The 18,802-nt window shown below is 40.3% G+C and overlaps 1 protein-coding gene across 2 annotated transcripts; it reads left to right on the forward strand.

Moving 5' to 3' along the window:
• The first annotated feature begins 43 nt into the window (after window positions 1-43).
• Window positions 44-17,349, forward strand: LOC122758489 (huntingtin-interacting protein 1-related protein-like). 2 transcript variants are annotated; one of them, XM_044012708.1, is made up of 33 exons: window positions 44-321; window positions 713-776; window positions 1,430-1,572; window positions 1,701-1,757; window positions 2,110-2,190; window positions 2,269-2,345; window positions 2,477-2,538; window positions 2,951-3,091; window positions 3,176-3,233; window positions 3,918-3,993; window positions 4,081-4,212; window positions 4,319-4,444; window positions 5,460-5,643; window positions 5,737-5,825; window positions 6,000-6,116; window positions 6,579-6,680; window positions 8,006-8,200; window positions 8,709-8,819; window positions 8,900-9,094; window positions 9,605-9,752; window positions 10,441-10,527; window positions 10,627-10,734; window positions 11,213-11,349; window positions 11,841-11,951; window positions 12,045-12,103; window positions 12,197-12,227; window positions 12,339-12,401; window positions 13,180-13,280; window positions 14,454-14,559; window positions 15,547-15,670; window positions 15,820-15,881; window positions 16,311-16,925; window positions 17,031-17,349. In XM_044012708.1, the coding sequence occupies exons 1-33, from the start codon at window positions 241-243 to the stop codon at window positions 17,064-17,066; spliced, it is 3,879 nt and encodes a 1,292-aa protein (XP_043868643.1). In that variant the 5' UTR covers window positions 44-240; the 3' UTR covers window positions 17,067-17,349. The 2 variants fall into 2 exon arrangements, with proteins under 2 accessions (XP_043868643.1, XP_043868644.1); XM_044012709.1 differs by having other exon boundaries at window positions 4,322-4,444.
• The last annotated feature ends 1,453 nt before the right edge of the window (window positions 17,350-18,802 follow it).

An 18,802-nucleotide genomic window follows, 5' to 3' on the forward strand; every position in this document is an offset into this window, starting at 1 on the left:
TCTTTGGCGTGCGTATTTACGCATTTGGAACGACTTCGGAGCGCTTTTACGCACGACAGATTCGGCCAATTTCTCTCCCTGACCAGCTTTGTTGGAAGTTATTGGCGTGTTATTTTGAACAAGAAACGCTTCTAGATGACATGCGCGTGGTTGAAGGACTTTTAGTTTACGTCAGGTGAGGCGCAGAAATCAGGACTGGCACCGTCTGACTCGTCGTCAGTGTCAGCTAGAGAAGACACAATGAGCAAACCAAAGAACAAAAGTGACAATAAGACGGAAAAGGCTTTGGCAGCTGAGAAGGAGCAGTTTGGAAAACAGCAGGTAAGTCATTTTAATTGTTTGTAGCAAAAATAAACAAGCTGGGTTCCTTTTTTAATGGGGGAAGGATTCAGTTCACATTCCTACTGTTTAAAGTGAGGAAAGTGAAATCAGCTCCTTTAGATCACTAATCAAACATCATAAAAATACATTTTATGTTGTGGCTGATCAGTGAATATCATACAATTTTAAAGTTAATACATGTTCATTGTTAAACAGTCATTTTGTTGTCTATGTCATGGTTGATTGGTGTTTGTGTAGTTAAAAATGTTAGCTGGAGTAAATATAACCTCTTGTTATCAGCCACCGATCTGATGTTGACTATATGTTTGTGAGGGAGTTGAGTTGTGTATTTATGACCTGGTGCTTGTTTGTTTTACGTCATTTCTTTCAGCTCCACAGCATCAGCAAAACCATCACTTCAGGTGAAACACCACCCAAGGAGAAATATGTGCGCAGTATCCTTTGACACTGTTAAACAGTTACTGGAACATGTATCTGAATGTATTCTCCCTTTCCTACAACTCTTTTGTATGTCCTAGAAAGTCTAGAAACAAGTCTTAGGGAACCATTAGATAAAGTCTTGGTAACTGATTCAGTTGTTGCTGAGATTCTTCTCTTACAGTCAGTAGAATGTATCCTCTGGGGATCATGAATATCTGCTGAAATGTCAGAAGAAAAGCAAAAACAGAGGGCTTTAACTTCCTGTGGGATAACAACTTGATAGAATTTTAATGTCTATCATCCTGTAGTTGTTAGGATTAGGACGTCAACTAAGTCTTCATTTTAAGTATTGATTATGTGATTAATGGGTTGTGTGTTTTCCTGAATGATTGGTAAATTGTTTGGTCCATAAAGGGATGATCCCCTCAAAAGTCTTATTTTGGCAGTGTCTTGTCACAGATGTACAAAGGAATTCATTGATGACCAAAATAGTAAGCAATAATTTAGTAATGACTTATTGAGCTGTAATTCTTTCATTAATTGTTGCAGCCCCAGTAGATTTGAATCTAGAGTTGTCAGAAGTACTTTTATGGTTAATTATGGGCTGTTTTTCACCATGGTTCACCATGTACAGTGGTACCTCAGAGTTTCCTTAACAGCTGGGAAGATATCATCATGGGAAGTTATAAGGAGGGCGGAGCCACCACCTTCTGGTCCTACACCCTGAACCTGCCGCTGTCTAGCAACTCCATGGTCAGCTGGAAGTTCTGCTACGTGCTGCACAAACTGCTCAGGGATGGACACAAAAATGCAAGTTCAAACCCATCTCTTCTTGTGTAGACCACTGTCTTTTGCCCCTTCACTATGTTCCACTTCCCCACACTTCACTTGCACACTGGTGACGTGTAATCTCCCCGTGTGTCTGTCTGACTCCACAGGCTGTCGCAGATTCTTACAGACACTGTCGCAACGTGAAAGACATGGGTATCCTCTGGGTGAGTAACCATTAATTGAAAACTTGTGAGACATCTTCTATTCAAGGTCAAAAAAAAAAATTTGAGCTTGTGATTTACAAATGCACATCTGGATGTGTGCGATCATTATCTGTAAAAAACGACAACAAATAAGCCCATTCACAGCAACAGTATTAACACAATCTTGTGTCCTTGATCTGAAAACAAACTATTAGACCTGACTGAGGGAGTGTTTCTGTATATACAGCTGCAGTGCAAGGACAGTAGTAAAATTTAAACAAGAGAATTATCTGTAACAGAGTTATTTTACCCTCTGGATAAATCAAGCTTTTTTCTTTGCGTCTATTATACTGTATACTGTGACTGTTTCCAGGGGAACCTGCATGATCGATATGGCCACATTGTCGCCTTGTCGGCCAAGTTCCTCTGCCACAAATTGGAATTTCATGCCAAGGTAATCATTTTCAATTTATTTTGTCTTCTTGATAATAAAAATACTTCAGTTTGATGACACAAACCTTCCATTGCACAGCACAAGGTGATCCCAGGCAACCTGGAAGCCAGTGATGAGACCTTGGACAGGGAAGCAGGAACTGACATGACCAAAGTGTAAGTTAACCTCAGCTTTCAAGTACTGCTGTTGTTGCTGTTGTTGTTGTTGTGGTTGAAGTGCTGCCATGACGACACAGTGCTTCTCATGAATTATGTGGTTCTGACACCTATTTCTTGTCATATTATAGGCTAGACATGACACAAGAGCTGTTGGACTACTTGGATGCTGGACTGAAGATGGCTGAGACCGGTTAGTCCTCCAGCACGTTTAATGGTCTATATTACTGGTGGAAAAAATACTGAAACACTCTTTTCAAATGAAAGTACAATTACTTTGATAACATTGTACTCATGTAGTGCTAAAACATTAAGGGGATATAAATCTTCAACTAGTTGTTTTTAATTAAAGGAACAAGTTAAATGTTCACCCACAACATTGAAACATTTGGAGAGAATATCACTTTATTTGTCACTCAAAGCGGGGGATTTTTTGTATTACAGCAGCAGCAACAATTAATGTTGCAACCGTTACATAAGATACATTTTTATGAACAAAAAGTTTTTGTCCTCTGTATATACTGTATGTTTAAACATAGTATTGGAAAAAAAGCAGTTGAAATGCTCTGTGTTCTAACGGTTACTGTTGTTTCTCCTGTGTGAAGTTCTGCGTCAGCTCGATGCCAACGGGGCCAAATCTACGACTCCAGCTGGAAAGTGCAGACTAACGCCTCTGATTCCTCTCATCCTGGACTGCAGTTTCCTCTACCACTTCTCCGTCCTGCTCATGTTCAAACTTCACAGCCGTGAGTGAGGCACAGACGTAACGCATTCTCATCCAGTCAAACCTCTCTGCGTTAGATTAATTCACCGTGTCCTCTGCTACGCAGGTATCCCCCCAGACGTTCTACTCGGTCATCGAGAGCGTTTCCGTGATCTGTTTATGAGGTAGGTGATGTCAAAAGGTGATGTCATTTTGTGTAAAATAAATAGACAATCAAAGTCACACACAGGAACCAACCCCATCGCAAAGAAATCATGTTCCCACATGACTCACCTGTGTTCTAAAATGACATTTTGTACGTATACATATGCATATTTTCCAAGATTTCATTTGTTATTGTTGGTTATATATAAAGTATTTCAGGCAAAACTCCAGACAGGAGGTGGAGGTGATGGTAGGGCATGAAATAAAAGTTGGCAAGAAGGTGAGATGTCTGGAAACCAACACTGAGACCACAGTTTGAGAAGAGGTTGAAGTTAAAATGTGACTGAATTGTCTCAAATGGAAACATAAAACAGTCCCAACGTATTCAAACCTTATGACAGATGTTAAGATGCATCTAGTGTTAGAAAAATCTCAACATTTAGACTTCTAATATCTCTTGTACATACTTGCTAGTTTGTTTATTGTTAAGATACCACATGCAAATGTGTGTATAGTGTTGGTAATAGAACATCTCTCTTCTTAATGCTGTGCTATTTATGTACTGTAGAGCATGTACTTTCATATAAATCCCTTCTGCCCCTGGGGACTTGTGTGGTTTACTTCACTTTAGCACATTATGATAGTATTATTAGTATATTAGCACTGTTTTATGTCACTAATGTGAGACGCATTTTCTCCTGCAGCCTCTCACAGTTCTTCAACAGAGCCAGGGAGATGGAGTTCTTCAAAAGTGTCATCCAGATCCCAGATCTCCCCGACGTAAGTACAGCAACGGCTTCGTCCACATGTCCGTGTATAAATCAGATACTGCTGTTTTCTAATCTTGTTTTGTTGTAAACCCTGCAGGCTCCACCAAACTTCCTTCGTGCGGCTGCTTTTGCGGAGTACAGGAAGCCAGTGGTGGTGATACCCAATGAGGAGGAGATGGAGGAGGTGGAGCCACAACCGGAGCTTAGGGAAGCACCACAGATGGCGCAGGTAATGACGCCTCCTTGCGTTTCACAATGTTAATTATAAGAAGTTTCTCCTCCATCTTTTGTGTCTTTTGGTAGGATGGCCTAACATGTAGTTTTGCTTCTCACAGCAGTACTATTTGCTCAGCCAAACGGCAGCACCTGACGCCTCGCTGGAGCAGAGAGACACAGAGAATGAGAGCATGAGGAAGGAGCTGGAGGTGCTCAAACCAGAGCTGCAAATCATCAAGAATGAGGTCAGCTGAGCAACCATGCTGGTGTTACTTTGCTTTATGTTATTTGTGTACTAGTCTGGGAGACTTCATATTAAAAAAATAATAATAATAATAATTCTGAAATTGTGCTGGAGTTGGCCATTGTTGTCCCTGGGCAAGCAATCATTAATTAATTAAAAAATACAAATAGCTTTCTACAGTAAAAATTGTAAAATATACCAGACAGAGCCTGCAAAACAGAACAGAACAACTTAAAAACAAATAGTATAATACAGTATAATATCAGGCCTGGTTATGTGTATTATAGTGTCTAAACAGGGTCAGATCCTTCATGAAGTATGAACAACAAAGTAGCTTAGCACATAAAATACAAGTGGAATAAGGTTAATTCTTCTTCAATTACAGGAGAAGCTTATTTGGGTATTTGTTTATTGTTTGTAACTCTGTATGTAAACGTGTTGGAAGTGACAGAGGCAAGGCAGTAAAGATAAGAAGGGAGAGTAAATGCATTATTTCTTTAATTCAATTCAATTCCGTTGTATTTGTATAGCGCTGAATCACAACATACATTATCTCAAGGCTCTGTACATCAACATACAACATCATAGAGAGCAGAGGAACCCAGCAATTCACACAATGAGCAAACACTAGGCATCAGTGGAGAGAATAAATCTCTGACAGAACCAGACTCAAAGATGTGTGGTGAAAGGAAAAATGGGGGACAGGGGAGAGGCGGGGGGAGAGAAAATGCATTTAAACTGCTCAAGTTTTAAACCCAGCCATTGCATAACTTATGTCTTAATTTTACTGTTATTTATTTATTTAATTTTCTTTCAATTAAATAGTTTTTAAAGGTTTGTACCACTAGTTTCAGACATCATCTTGCGCATGTCCCTGCACTTCTATTTGTTCTTCCCACCTCTCCCATCTCAACCCCTTGCAACTCTCACCTCTGGTCTCAGACACATCCATGACTTTTCTCTCTTTTTTTCTTGCGAACTCCAAACATACAAATCCTTGTCTCTCCTCTACTCAGGCTCAGAGGTGCGTGACCGAGTTAAAGGGTCAGGTGAATCGTCTGGAGGCCGAAGTGGAGGAGCAGCGCACCCATAAGCAGATGGCCATGGTGGAAAACGAGCACCTGCGCATGGAAGTGGAGGCTCTGCGGAGCGCGAATATCGTCAATGTTGGGGCACAGATTGGATTCAAGGAAGCCGACAGTGAGTATGCAGTTGTGTGTCAAGGCAGACGAGTAACATGAATATTGAAGAACATCACTAAAAAGGGGGCGGTATCTTGCTATTTCGTTGCAGCCAGAGCTCACGCCGCCGAGGTTCGTTTCACGCAACTCAAAGAGAGACACGCAGAGCTGGTTACCAGTCATGCTGACTTAATGAAGAAGGTAAACTGCACCGTTCATCTTCATCATGGTCGTTTATGGCACAACTTTGAAGGGACTTGGAGACATTTTAGGACAATGTGTCTCCACTGTGTAGATGAGAAGAACCACTTTCATCTTCTGAAAGAGTTCTGTCCAGACTTGTTGCAAACAGTTGTTCTGTGTATCCATGTGCAGAATGCAGAAACGGTGAAGGTGCTGACTAGCACGAAACAAAACCATGGTGATTTACTGAGAGCCAACAAGCAGATGGAAAGCGAGCTGGAAAACCTGCGGAAGGAGAAGCATAACACAGTAAGACCTCTGCGACACCTGAAAGCACCACTACACCAAGTGTTTATAAACCTTATTGTTGAATGTAGAAGTAAGCAGAGCCGTGCTTCTTGTGGTTTTATTGCCTTTCCATTAGTGGATTAATAGTGCTCAGGTCAGATTAAAGTACCCAGTGGGAGTGTAAGACATTAGACTGAGAGGGGAGGGGGGAAGGAAGGGGAGAACGCCAGGGGGAGGGAGGGAGGGATATGTTAAAATGTTTGTACTGTTGGTAATATTTGAAGTGTGAAATTATGCCAATTAAACACATTCACAAAGGTAGTTTGAGGACGTATGTGTCCACATCCCAGTCAGACCCGTTAAAAACATCATATTCCTCCTGTGAACAGACAGCAGTTCTGCCCCATTTCAGCCTGGTTTTGTGTTTGCAGAGGAAGACAGACACTCATGAACCATAAATCTAATGACTCCTTTCCCACTCAGATGAATCATCAGCAGCAGGAGAACGAGCGTCTCAACAAAGAACTGCTGGAACAACGAGCTGAGCTGGCCCTCCTTCGCAGTACACTGGAAAATAAGGAGAAGGTGCGTATGTGGCTGCTTTGAGAAGTACGGCCTTTTTCTTTTACATTATCTGGATGGACTGTCCGTGAAAATGCAAATGAGCACTTCAGACATTTAAAATAATTTCCCCTGTCAGTCAAACTTCCTGATAATAATAGCGTGTTTCCACTAGCTCGACTCGCCAGTGATGACCCATGTTGAGTAGGTACTGTTTTGTAGTGGAAACACAACCTAAACCACGCCGTGCCGAGGCGAGCCGAGCTCCAGACTCACTGCAGAATTGAATTGAATGGACATTGATTCAGTAGCTTTTGAGTAATCCTGATAACATACACACAGACAGAGAGACACAGGAAGACAACACAGTCTCCAGTGTTCCTCTGTAGATCAGTTAATGAGATAATAGCAAATACTCATGTTGTTCCTGTTCATCCTGTTTATGAAACATTGAAAACCATCAGGTCACTCACGGCGTCATATGGAGAACATGTGACTCATCATCTAACACTATTTAGTTCAAAGCAATGACTGAGGATGAATCACAGTGTAGAATAATTTGCGTTTAAGTCAGGACCATTCAAGTATAAGATACATTAAAAATAACAACATAATAATAAAAACACAAACACGATAAATCTACAAGTCTTATTATAATCAACTACTGACTGACCTAAACTTTGAGGGTGTGTCATATTCTTCTAAATCTACCATTACCATGCAAGGACCAGAAGAGACATAATATAGGACATATAATTAACAGAATTTCTCTCCTTTCATTTTAAAATAATTACTAAATTATACAATATATACAACCCAATTTGTCTTTCTGTTGTCTGAATGAAAATGTCATTATTTACTTCATAAATAATATCAATCCAATAATCTACTGTAGGAATATCTGGTTTTAACCACTTTTTAGTTCTGGCTTTCTTACCTGCTTAAAATCTGGTATAACAGATAGATATAATAGTTTAATGCATCGTTTATACTATTTATTGCACAGATTTAAATTATGCAATAAGATAACAACTGTACATTAATGCCACAAACAGAAAGGATCAACATACTCTTTTGCTGAGCTGAGCTACAAAACAGATGTACAGATGAATGTTTACTGAAACTAAACTGTTATAGTAAATGGTCTATATTTATTTTCTAGTATTTTTTTTTCCTTTTGTGTCTGTACATTTATTCTAATGTGATGTTTTTATATTACTGGAACTGCTTTTTCTTTCCAATGTATTTATTTACTGTGGACCCTAGGACAGAGTGGTTTTCTGAGTTTCCCTGCTCTTTCCTCTTCCATGTTTTATTTCCCTGGTCTCTCTCTCTCTCTCTTTCTGCAGGAAGGCTCTCAGGTGAGCAGCAGCCTGGCAGCTCTGCAGGCAGAACGCGACGTGCTCCTGCGTTCGGCCACAGAGAGAAACGCGGAGTTGTCGTCGCTGAGGCTGCAGGCGCAGCAGCAGCAGGGCTCCATGGACCTGGAGAGGGACCGATGCAACAGAGAGCTGGAGGCGCTGAGAGCTCAGCTGCAGCAGCAGGTAACACAGGCGACACACACACAAGAAAAATAACAACAGACAAACAGCATAGGCTATGTTCCAGATACTTTAGAATATAAAATATGAGATGCAGCAAAGCAAATCACAAAGTAAGGACCAAAGTGTTAAAGTAGTAGTAATAAGGTGAGGGTAGCCAGAAATGTTACATTATGCACACATTTGTAAAGGTTTATATTATGAATGAATTGCCATTTCTCAAAACCTCAAATATCAAAACAATGTGTTGTTGCAGCTCTACTTTCATTACATTGACACCTCGACTCATGTTCAGGGACCATTTTGTCTCGTGCTAAATGAAATAATATTATTTAGTTTCTATCCATCCCTTTTTCTTTTCTTTTCTAATTTTAAACTCAGTCAGAGTTATTATTTATTCTTAATCGGCTTATTAATTAGGGTGAGTGGCTGTCTCTGTTTTTTATGTGATGCACTTTGTATTATAATTGATTTGATTGATTGATTGACGATTCTGTCTATCTTTCCACAGCTGGCCATCAACGCAGAGCAGAAACTGGAGATCGATAGGCTGAGGCGAGAGCTGGACTCAACACGAGCAGACCTGATGCGTGCCAACAACTTACTGCAGAGCAAAGAAATGGTAAGAGTCTATTTTTCCTCACATTTTATATCCGCTCCTCTTGGGATGGAGCACGCTCACAGCTGCTTTTCGTTCCACAGAGTGGTTCTCAGATGAGCAGCTCACTCGCAGGGCTGCATGCGGAGAAGGACGCGTTGCTGCGGTCGGTGAGGGAGCAGGAGGCGGAGCTGAACTCCCTCAGACAACAAGCTCAGCTCCACCACAGCACGCTGGAGCAGGAGAGGCAGAGGAGCAACATGGAGTTGGGAAGTTTGCACGCCCAGTTACAGCAACAGGTGCAATGCCAGTGTTTATGTTGTGTACTGTATATATCTCGATGGTCAGTTAAGATAAAATTATAATTTATTCGTCCCACAACCAAGTGGCAACCAGTTGTGATGTCATACATCAAAGTGGGGGCTTTAGATTGTTGGTTTGACCAGTGACATCATACCATCAAAGGCTTCCATTCAAACAAACTTGTTTGTGCAACTTGCAGTGTTTCCCCCTGGTGGATATTCATTATATTGTTACTTCCTGATGAGACTCACCCTACGTCCTACAGTGCATATAGTAAAATCCATTCCAAAACGATACGATTTACTGCTTTTTATTAAGAGATAAAATGAATATCAAGCAGAATTTAGTTCAGCCCATTACCCTCAATATTTTCCCATGAGGAAGTTTCTCATGTGGCCCCTTGGGGAAAATAATTGGCCACTCCTGGATTAGACCGTGTAGAGGATTTCACATACTGAATATTGCACTGTGTGTGTGTGTGTGTGTGTGTGTGTGTGTGAAAACAGGCCTGTCGAGAAGGAGAACTGGCCCAGAAGCTGCAGGATGAGCAGTTCTGTCTGCTCCAGTGTGCCGTGGTGGAGGCCGAGGGTATCATACTGGACGCTGTGGCCAAAGTGGACGACCCTATTCATGTTCGCTGCATCAGTTCGCCAGGTAGACATGCTTTAAACTCCTTCATCTACATTTTATCCCCTGTCTTCAGACTTCACTTATAAAGTGTGTGATCATGCCCCTAACTTTGATGAGCAGAATACAGAAAGCCTTTACATTTAGGTACAGCACACTTTAATCAATAACACACACTTTAGATATAAGTCAAGGAAGCTATAAATGGTCTTGATGACCACTCAAAGCTGCTTTACACTCAAGTTTGACCATTCACACCCATTTACTCACACATTCATACAGCGTATCTATCACACATCTTTCATACCTGTTCACATTCGCACAGTTGCTCAAGGACACATTGGCATATAGACTAGCCCGGAATCGAACCAACAACATCCTCGTTGAAAGACAACTCACTCTGTTGATTCGGGGAAATTCTCCCATTAGCCTTTGTCTGAATGTTTTGGCATTGTGTCGCGCAACAGCTATCCATTTATTTTTATGAATACAGTGAAGAGACAATTTGTCGCCTGGTATATTATGACATACATATGAACAGTGCTGTTTCCTGTCAAAATGACAAAGGCTATATAAAGGCAGGGTAAAGTGAGGAATATTCAACTGCAACGTGCAACTTCAAACTTTTTACACACTGTACCTTTAATGCCTTTATCTGCTCATAAGCACACATACTACTTACATCCCTATGATAACTACTCCTTCTTGTTTTCAGACTATTTGGTGAACCGGGCTGAAATCACTCTGGGCTCGATAGACAAAATGCAGCAGAGTCACCTGGTTTACCTGGGAAACAGGAACGGTAAGTGAGGACGTTGTGTGTCCTCAGCTTTGGTTGTTGTGTTGTTGACCTTCTATGATCACAGATCATCTGATGCTTCTCTCCTGTCTTTCCCCTTAGACGCCAGTGGTTTGTTAAGAGCTGTCACGCAGTTTTCTCACCTGGCCGCCGACACCATCGTCAACGGAGCGGCGACATCACACTCTGCTCCCACTGACCAGGCCGACCGTGAGAGATACACACTCTTTTATTTACTTACTTACTTATTTTATTTTATTTTATTTTATTTTATTTTATTTTATTTTATTTTATTTTATTTTATTTTATTTTATTTATTTATTTAATATTTTATTTATTTATTTATTTATTTATTAATGTTTATAAGGGATAAGCTGTTACAAAATGCCAGTGACAGTGGACGATAGTAAAGTGCTAATATTATAGATTCAAAATTCAAAGCGCATTGTTGCATAATTGCTTGATTGCACAGAGCCCCTTAAAATATTGCACTCTGGTGGGAATGCACATGAACCTGTTGCACAAACCTCCTCACACATCATTACACAAATTTATAAATGGTCACATGTTTGGTTAACCCCTCAACCACAGACCACACGCGCACTGCACCTCTTATTGACACACAAGAGTCTAAATACTTTGTGCTCAAACAGTAAAACACTGCATTTTCTGCCTCCGTCTCACACAGGTTTAACTGACAGCTGTCGGGATTGCGCCAACAACTGCCTTCAGTTCTTAAAGGATCTGAAGATTCAGGCCAGTTTACAGAGAGCAGACCCTTCCGCCGTACGCTACACTGTCCAACGCATCCTCGCTTTGGGGCAGGTGAGTCACAGTTAATGGTTTATCAGAGATTACAAGACTCTGCATATTTCCCACTGGAGTGGCTGATTGTGCATCTCTAATGTTCTTATAATTCATCCTAATAGAATAGGATAGAAAGCTTTATCATTCATTGTGTAGAAGACGGGAAGATAAAGTAGTCCAACCCTGGATTTGGCTCGTTTTTATGAACAAAAAGAAAAGAAAACTACTATTTTTGTGACTTCTGCACAATTATTGCTACTTTACATCACTACTAAAAATGTGATATAAAATAATCATAACTTTGACTCAATCAGCCCGACTGCAAATCTGCATTGATGGTTTTATTTTCGACTGTCACATCAGAAAATCCACGCTGTCAGAGCAAAGATACAGTAAAACACTGCAGTATTAGTAAAGTAATTGTCACTCATTATAAATGAAGATACAGTATATACATTTTACCTCCACACACTGTACTATAAGTAACAAGTGGGGGGTTTTGTGTGTAGGATTTGCGCCCCAAAGGTCAGGATGTGCTAAAAGAAGAGCTGGGGAACATGGTGGACAGAGAGATGATCGCTACATCCACCGCCATAGAGGAGGCTGTGCTGCGAATGGACGTAAGGACACACACACACATCAAATGTGATGGACTTCTTCACACACCTGCTGATGCTTAACACTTTCTGTTGCTTTCTTTTTTTGTCGTACAGGAGATTTTAAATCAGGCACGTCAAGACACGTCAGGTGTTAAGCTGGAGGTCAACCAGGGGTAAAATAAAGGCTTTGTATGTTTTATTTATAATTCATTTTCTTCATTGTCTTATTTTCAATCAGTGTTTTCTTTCTTTCTGTTTGATCTCAGAATCCTGGGATCCTGCTCTGACCTGATGAAGGTAAAAATGCTGTCCAGTTTTTCATCATCTCCTGTGACCACATGATTATTTTTTTACACTTCATTTGAATTTCTCCTGCTCACTCTCTCTCTCTCTCTCTCTCCTCTGCAGGCTGTTCATATGCTGGTGACAGCTGCGACTGACTTACAAAAAGACATTGTGGAAGGAGGCAGGGTGAGTTTCGCATCTTCTCATCAAACTAAGATTTAAGTGGTTTTAGTGGCACCAGTGAGGACATTTGAATTTGACTTAAAAAATATGTCACTCACAAAAACTTTCATCCTAAATAAATTGGGAAAGGAAGCATTAAGTAGTAATTACCTAATGATTATTTGACCTTTTATCTGAAAATATGTCATGCACAAAATTTAGATTACGCTTCAACAATAAACCCTTTTATTCTACAGTGAAAAACCTTGTGATTTAAAAACTAATATTCAGTGAAATGCACAGACAAATATTCAGATGCATAGTGAATTTAAAATCATTTTTAATTTTAATGTGTTAGGGGAATGCTAACTATTTTCCAAAAAGCTAAAGTGTGATTATATAATAACTAGGTATATACTTGTTGTATAACTAAGTTATATATTTAATTATCCTAATTGATTATTTTTAAATTGGTTAATTGATCCATCATACATAATTATAAAAGAATATTATAGTGGAAATGTATGTTGTTATAATAAATAAATATATACATTGTATTAAATTAGAATGTCTTGTTGTCCACACTTTTGTTGTTTCCATCATTCTTTGACTGGGATGACAATGAAATATTCTGTTTATTAAACTATTTCTAAGACATGGTGAATGTATGTAAGATTATTTCATACGTATTTGCTTTGATCTGGTTAAAACTATAGAAACAGTGCCCTAACAATGACAGAAACCATTTTGGATTAAATTGAATCGTCATGTGAAATTGTTTTGGGGGTTTTTTTTCCTGCAGGGAGCAGCATCCGTCACTGACTTTTATGCCAAAAACTCTCGCTGGACAGAGGGACTCATCTCTGCCTCAAAGGCTGTGGGCTGGGGCGCCACACAGCTGCTGTAAGTACCAACGACCACACATACAAGCCAGCGGCAGGTGGTGACACTGTCTGTACTAATATTAAAAAAAACTCAGGAATCTGTTCAAGCCCAACTTTTCAAATCAACAGTTCAAAACCTCCAGACTCTTCATGTACTGTCATAGTTCATTTCATACAAGCACTCATTTTTTAAACATGACAAACCATTGAACATGGTTAACCCTTTAACAACTAACCCTCAAAATGTCCTGCTTCTTTTAACCATAAAGGTGCCAGAAAAATGTCCTCGGAGTAAGTGATTTTGACCGTTTTTCTAGAATAACTTTGAAAATTTGGCAGTTGTTTACAATTTGCTGCATGTTTTAAAAATTAAAATGAAGGAAAACAAAAAATGGTTATAGGAAAACACTGCAGCTATACATGAACAACAGGTCCTGCAAGTTAAATTTGAATTTTTGAACAGTATAAAATACTTGCACAGGCATTTCTCCAACTCTCTGGGTTAAAATATCAATTCTGTAAGTTACTGAATCTTTACAGAATATAACACCTAACATTTACAGTATTTTCAAAGACTGTAACACCTAGTATTATTTTTGTTTGATGAATTAATCAAAATATCACTTTGTGTATGTTTAATTTAATAAATCTTAAATAAAAGCCTGGAAAAGTTATTTGGCATCTCCTCCTGACTCCTGAGTCTCTGGAAATGACTGAAATATGACACTGAAAACAGTAAGAAGCTGGAAACAGCAGGAAATGTTTGAATTTGTTTTCACTCCCAGCTTTTCCTATAGTTTGCTTTAAGCCACTTAGTTATTTTTTATTCATTCTCCCTCTGTTCTCGTCACTCTCTCCTTCTCTCCTCTCCTTTTCCCACAACAAGGCTCTTCCACCTCTCTCTTGTGCTTGTTTAGGGTGCAGAAAACCAGCTCTTATCTCTTCTAAGAGGAGTAAAGTGCACATGCATACAGTGCAAGTGCAAGACTTGTGCACCCTTAGCAACAAAGAACATTTTAAATCAAATTTTTCATATTGTGTAATTACTTACTTATTTACCTTGCTCATTTTAATAATAAAGTATATATACACTATATCGAGCGCCTCCTATTAATGACAAACACACTCTGGTTGTTTGTATTTATCCCTGAATGTGTGATGACATTGTTCGTGTTCACCTCTTTGCTGTCAGAGAGTCTGCCGACCGGGTCGTGGGTGAAAATGGAACGTACGAGGAGCTCATCGCTTGTTCACACGAGATCGCTGCAAGTACTGCACAGCTGGTTGCTGCGTCCAAGGTACAGTCGAGTCAAAACCTCCTGTAGATGCTGTGTGGAGGAGCAGTCACTTTACTTTGGAGAATTGTTTTAGCAGCTGGTCCTGGTACTCTAGGCATATGAGAGGGCAATGACCCAACAACAAATCATCCTGCTACATCCCACAATTCTTTTTATGCATTATTGCATACTGCATAGTTTCAGAAATGCAAAATCACTCCCCTTTTTTTAAGAACACCTCCTCAGCTGCTTGTTAATACAAAATCAGCCAAGCAGACATGGTCAAGAGGACCCAGTGACCCAAAACAAGCAGCAGAATCAGGAAGAAAGGTCATTCAAGTGACGTGGCACGGTTGTTGGTAGCTGATCTTTCAGAAACCGCTGATCTGCTGGGTTTTTCACACATAACCATCTCTCAGGTTGATGGAGAGTGATCTGAACAAAGCATTTGAATCAGTCTAGAACTGGGGCCCATTATGCACATTTTGAAATGAACTAAGTGCAGTACAATTATTGTACATTCTACTTTATTTGTTAGCAAGTATTTACACTTTTTTTCTACACTTGAAACCTCTTTACAGTGACTCATGACAGAATCTTATCATATTTGTGATGTCTATGGAATGTCCGCAGCTCCACCAAAGAGACATTCCTCTGCTGAACGTATGAGGTTTTAATTACTGTTTAAGTCACAAAAAGGGAAAGATCAAATATATTGTGAAAAAAACTGCAAAAATGTGTTCTCTTCTTCCCTTTCTAATAGACTAATTTAATGGCAGACACTGTCATGTGTACAAGTGAAAATCATTCTCAGCACAGGTGTAAATAATCACATGATAAAATTCAATTCCACATACACCGGACAGAAAAACGTTAAACTCTGGGCAAATAAATCAATCTTAGAACACAGAGTGTCCTGTACACTGTTTTGTTGTAATATAAATGACACAATGTCATCTCCACAAGCTCTAATTATACAGTAGCTGATGTGATTGACTGTGATTTCAGGTGAAGGCCGATCGCAACAATAAGAAGCTTAACACGCTGCAGCACGCCTCGCGACATGTGAACGACATGGCCGCCGTGGTGGTCACCTCCACCAAACACGGACAGCAGCAGATCTCCAACCATGGTGAGAGAAGGACCCCTGAAGGATTAGCACAACTGTACATTCTTTCATTTTACAGTTCTGGTAGTTCGTCCTGTGTGGAAACATAAATATACAAATCATTAAACTAAAAAACATTGATTACAGCAGCATTCACCCTGATGTTCTCACAGGTATGATGGATTTCTCTGGCCTGTCTCTGATCAAGCTGAAAAAAGAAGAAATGGAAGCTCAGGTGAGTCTCAGTAATAAGTCTTCTTCAGTTTTACAAATGCACAACCAGTGTGCAAATATAAAGTCAACAAGAAAAATAAAACAAACCTAACCGTAACAAGGAAAAGAAAGAGCTTAAGGAAATGTAGAAAGACAAAATACAAATAATAATCACAAAATAATGCTAAAATAATAACACAAAAATGATGAATAATAAGAATTTTGACAGTTGATCACCTTCCAATCATTTCCAGATAAGGAGCCCTTACCTTCAAGTAGAGATCTAAATGATTATTAATCTTATAAATAGGTTGTTAAAAATAAGCTATCTTGGTTTGTTCGTCTCTCCATTCCTTAAGAGGAAAGGCCAGACCTCTTCGGCAGAATCCTACACTTGATGGGATTGTAGATCTGTGGTTAACGATGAGATTCTTCTCCCTGAATGTCTCAGGTGAAGGTGCTGCAACTGGAGAGCCAGCTGGAGCAGGAGCGAGTCCGCCTGGGCGAGCTCAGGAAGAGGCACTATGAGCTCGGCCCTCCTGGGGACGACGCCGACGCGCCGGAGTCGACTGATAACTTCCCTCCGCCGCCGCCACCCACTCTGCTGGACTCCACGCCAGTGCCTGCATCCTTTTCACAGACACAGCCCTACCTCAACACTCAGGGCTTTGGGCCAAGCAATCCGTTCTCCGTGCCTCAAACACAACCGTTCTCTATGCCTCAGACAACAACAAACACTTACGCACAGCCCCAAAACTACACACCGTCTCAGTCCTTCACACCGTCTCAGTCCTTCACACCGTCTCAGTCCTACACACCGTCTCAGTCCTACACACCGTCTCAGAGCTACACACCCTCCTCTTTCACACCAAACACATCCCAAAGTTTCTCTAAACCTCAGCCGTATTCGCCGTCACTGCCCTCATCACACACAGCACCTGCTGCTCCTCCTTCCGCTCAGCCCGCTCAGCCTCAGGCGACCCAGCAGAGCAGCACTGACACAGTCAAACCCGCCTCTAAGAAGCCAAACATCTTCACCAAATCTGGAAATTTGCTCAAGCAGGCGGTGAGTACCGACTCTCATCTGCTCATAGCCATCTTGCATTTACAGTATAATTGTATGAAGTGGATCGTGTGACTTCATGAGTGTGTTTCTTTTTCCCCATCATAGTTCAAGCGAGGTGAAACTGGGACGGGGGAATCCTGAGGAGTGAGTGACAAGATGATTTTACTCCCACATAATGTTTATATAACATAAAGTCTTTCTGGCTTTGGCTCTGTGTTTTACACTAGTTACAGTAAATGTACATATAATGTGCAAAAAACAACAACTTTATGTTGTATTTTCCAGCTGATTTGTATAACTATGTTCTCTTATTAGTAAAAGATTAATTTCGGCAACAATTTTTGCCAACACGTTCTCTTGTGCACTAAGCCTGATGCTGTAAAGAGAAGAAAAATATTAAAGATCTGAACGTTTTCTAATGTCACTGAGTGTATTTGCACTTTTTCAACCCTTTTGCATCATTATATTCTCGCCACACGGTTGGAGTAGTGGTTAGCAGCAAGAAGACCTGGGGCCTTTCTGCATGCTCTCACTGTGTGGGTATGGGTTTTCCAGCTTCCTCCCACAGGCCAAAAACATGCAATATGGTGATTAGGTCAATTGGACACTCTAAATTAACCATAGGTGTGAGAGTGGAAGGTTGTTTGTCTATGTATGTGTCCCTGCGACCCCACCTATCGCCCTGTCAGCTGAGATTGGCACAGTGACCCCCCATGACCCTCATGTGGACGATAAAATGGTAGAAAATGGATGGATGGAGATTCCTATCTTGCCAGGGCATTACAGCAGACCAGGTACAGAGTTGGTTATCAGACTCATCTGACCACACTTACTGTCAGATGTTGTCCTGAAAATATAGCTTCCTCTTTGCATAATGAGTTTTACATGACAGAACAATCTCACCCTGTCTTTTATGCAAAGGACGACTGTGTTCAGTGACAATGATCTTCCAAAGTTCTCCTCAACCCATGTGGCTCTGCCTGACGCGGTCACATGACACTTTCTCAAACTAGACTGCCTGAAGGCTCGCTGCATACACACACATTCAGCAGCAGCTTCTTCCCTTGGCCTTTATGCCCCAACACCCCCACACACACACACACACTCTGTGTGTACAGTAGATGGATGAAAGACCTAAATTGTTTGCATTCTTGCACTGGAAAATGTTGCCTTCAAACTGGCTGACAGACAGATTGATTGATTGTTAGTGAAAGCACATTCTCTTCTCTTTTGTATACTTCTGTCTGTTAAATGAAGGTTAAAGTGAGTCATAGGCAGATGATGAATGAGGTCTAAAATCAGACTGAGCTAAAAGCTGAAGCTTCACATGTCATCATGATCTTTACTTAAGTAGAGTTATGATACAGTATTAAAAAAGTAATTAATTACATCTAACCTCCATTTACAGATTCGTCATCCATGTGGTCAATTAAACATTAATGGTCATCAACACTTCAGATGTCATTACATGTGATACCAGCAACATTATATTCTCTCTCTGTAATACAACAGCGACCTCATCTGCCTGTTATTTCTGTCATGCGCAGCACAAAGTGCAAACTCACACCACCATGGAAGCAGCCACTGGTGGCTATCTAAAACCAGGCTTTGTCAAGTCAGAAAAAGTTAGATTAGAAAGGAACAGCAGAAGTGGAGATCTTTTTTTCTTCAAAATAAAAGACCTCTGCTTTAATTAGTAAATAATATTTCAATTGAAAGAAACCGGACATTTGGTAGCACTACTACTTTACCTAGTAGTTTTAAGAACGATCTATCTGTCTCGAAATCAGTATTCTCTCAGTTGTGAAGTGGAATCAAAACATGTTGGTGACCACCTTTCTAAATAAATGAGTAAAGACTATGTCAATGATAAATAA

The sequence above is a fragment of the Solea senegalensis genome, linkage group LG21, assembly GCF_019176455.1.
Source record: "Solea senegalensis isolate Sse05_10M linkage group LG21, IFAPA_SoseM_1, whole genome shotgun sequence".
Taxonomy (NCBI): domain Eukaryota; kingdom Metazoa; phylum Chordata; class Actinopteri; order Pleuronectiformes; family Soleidae; genus Solea; species Solea senegalensis.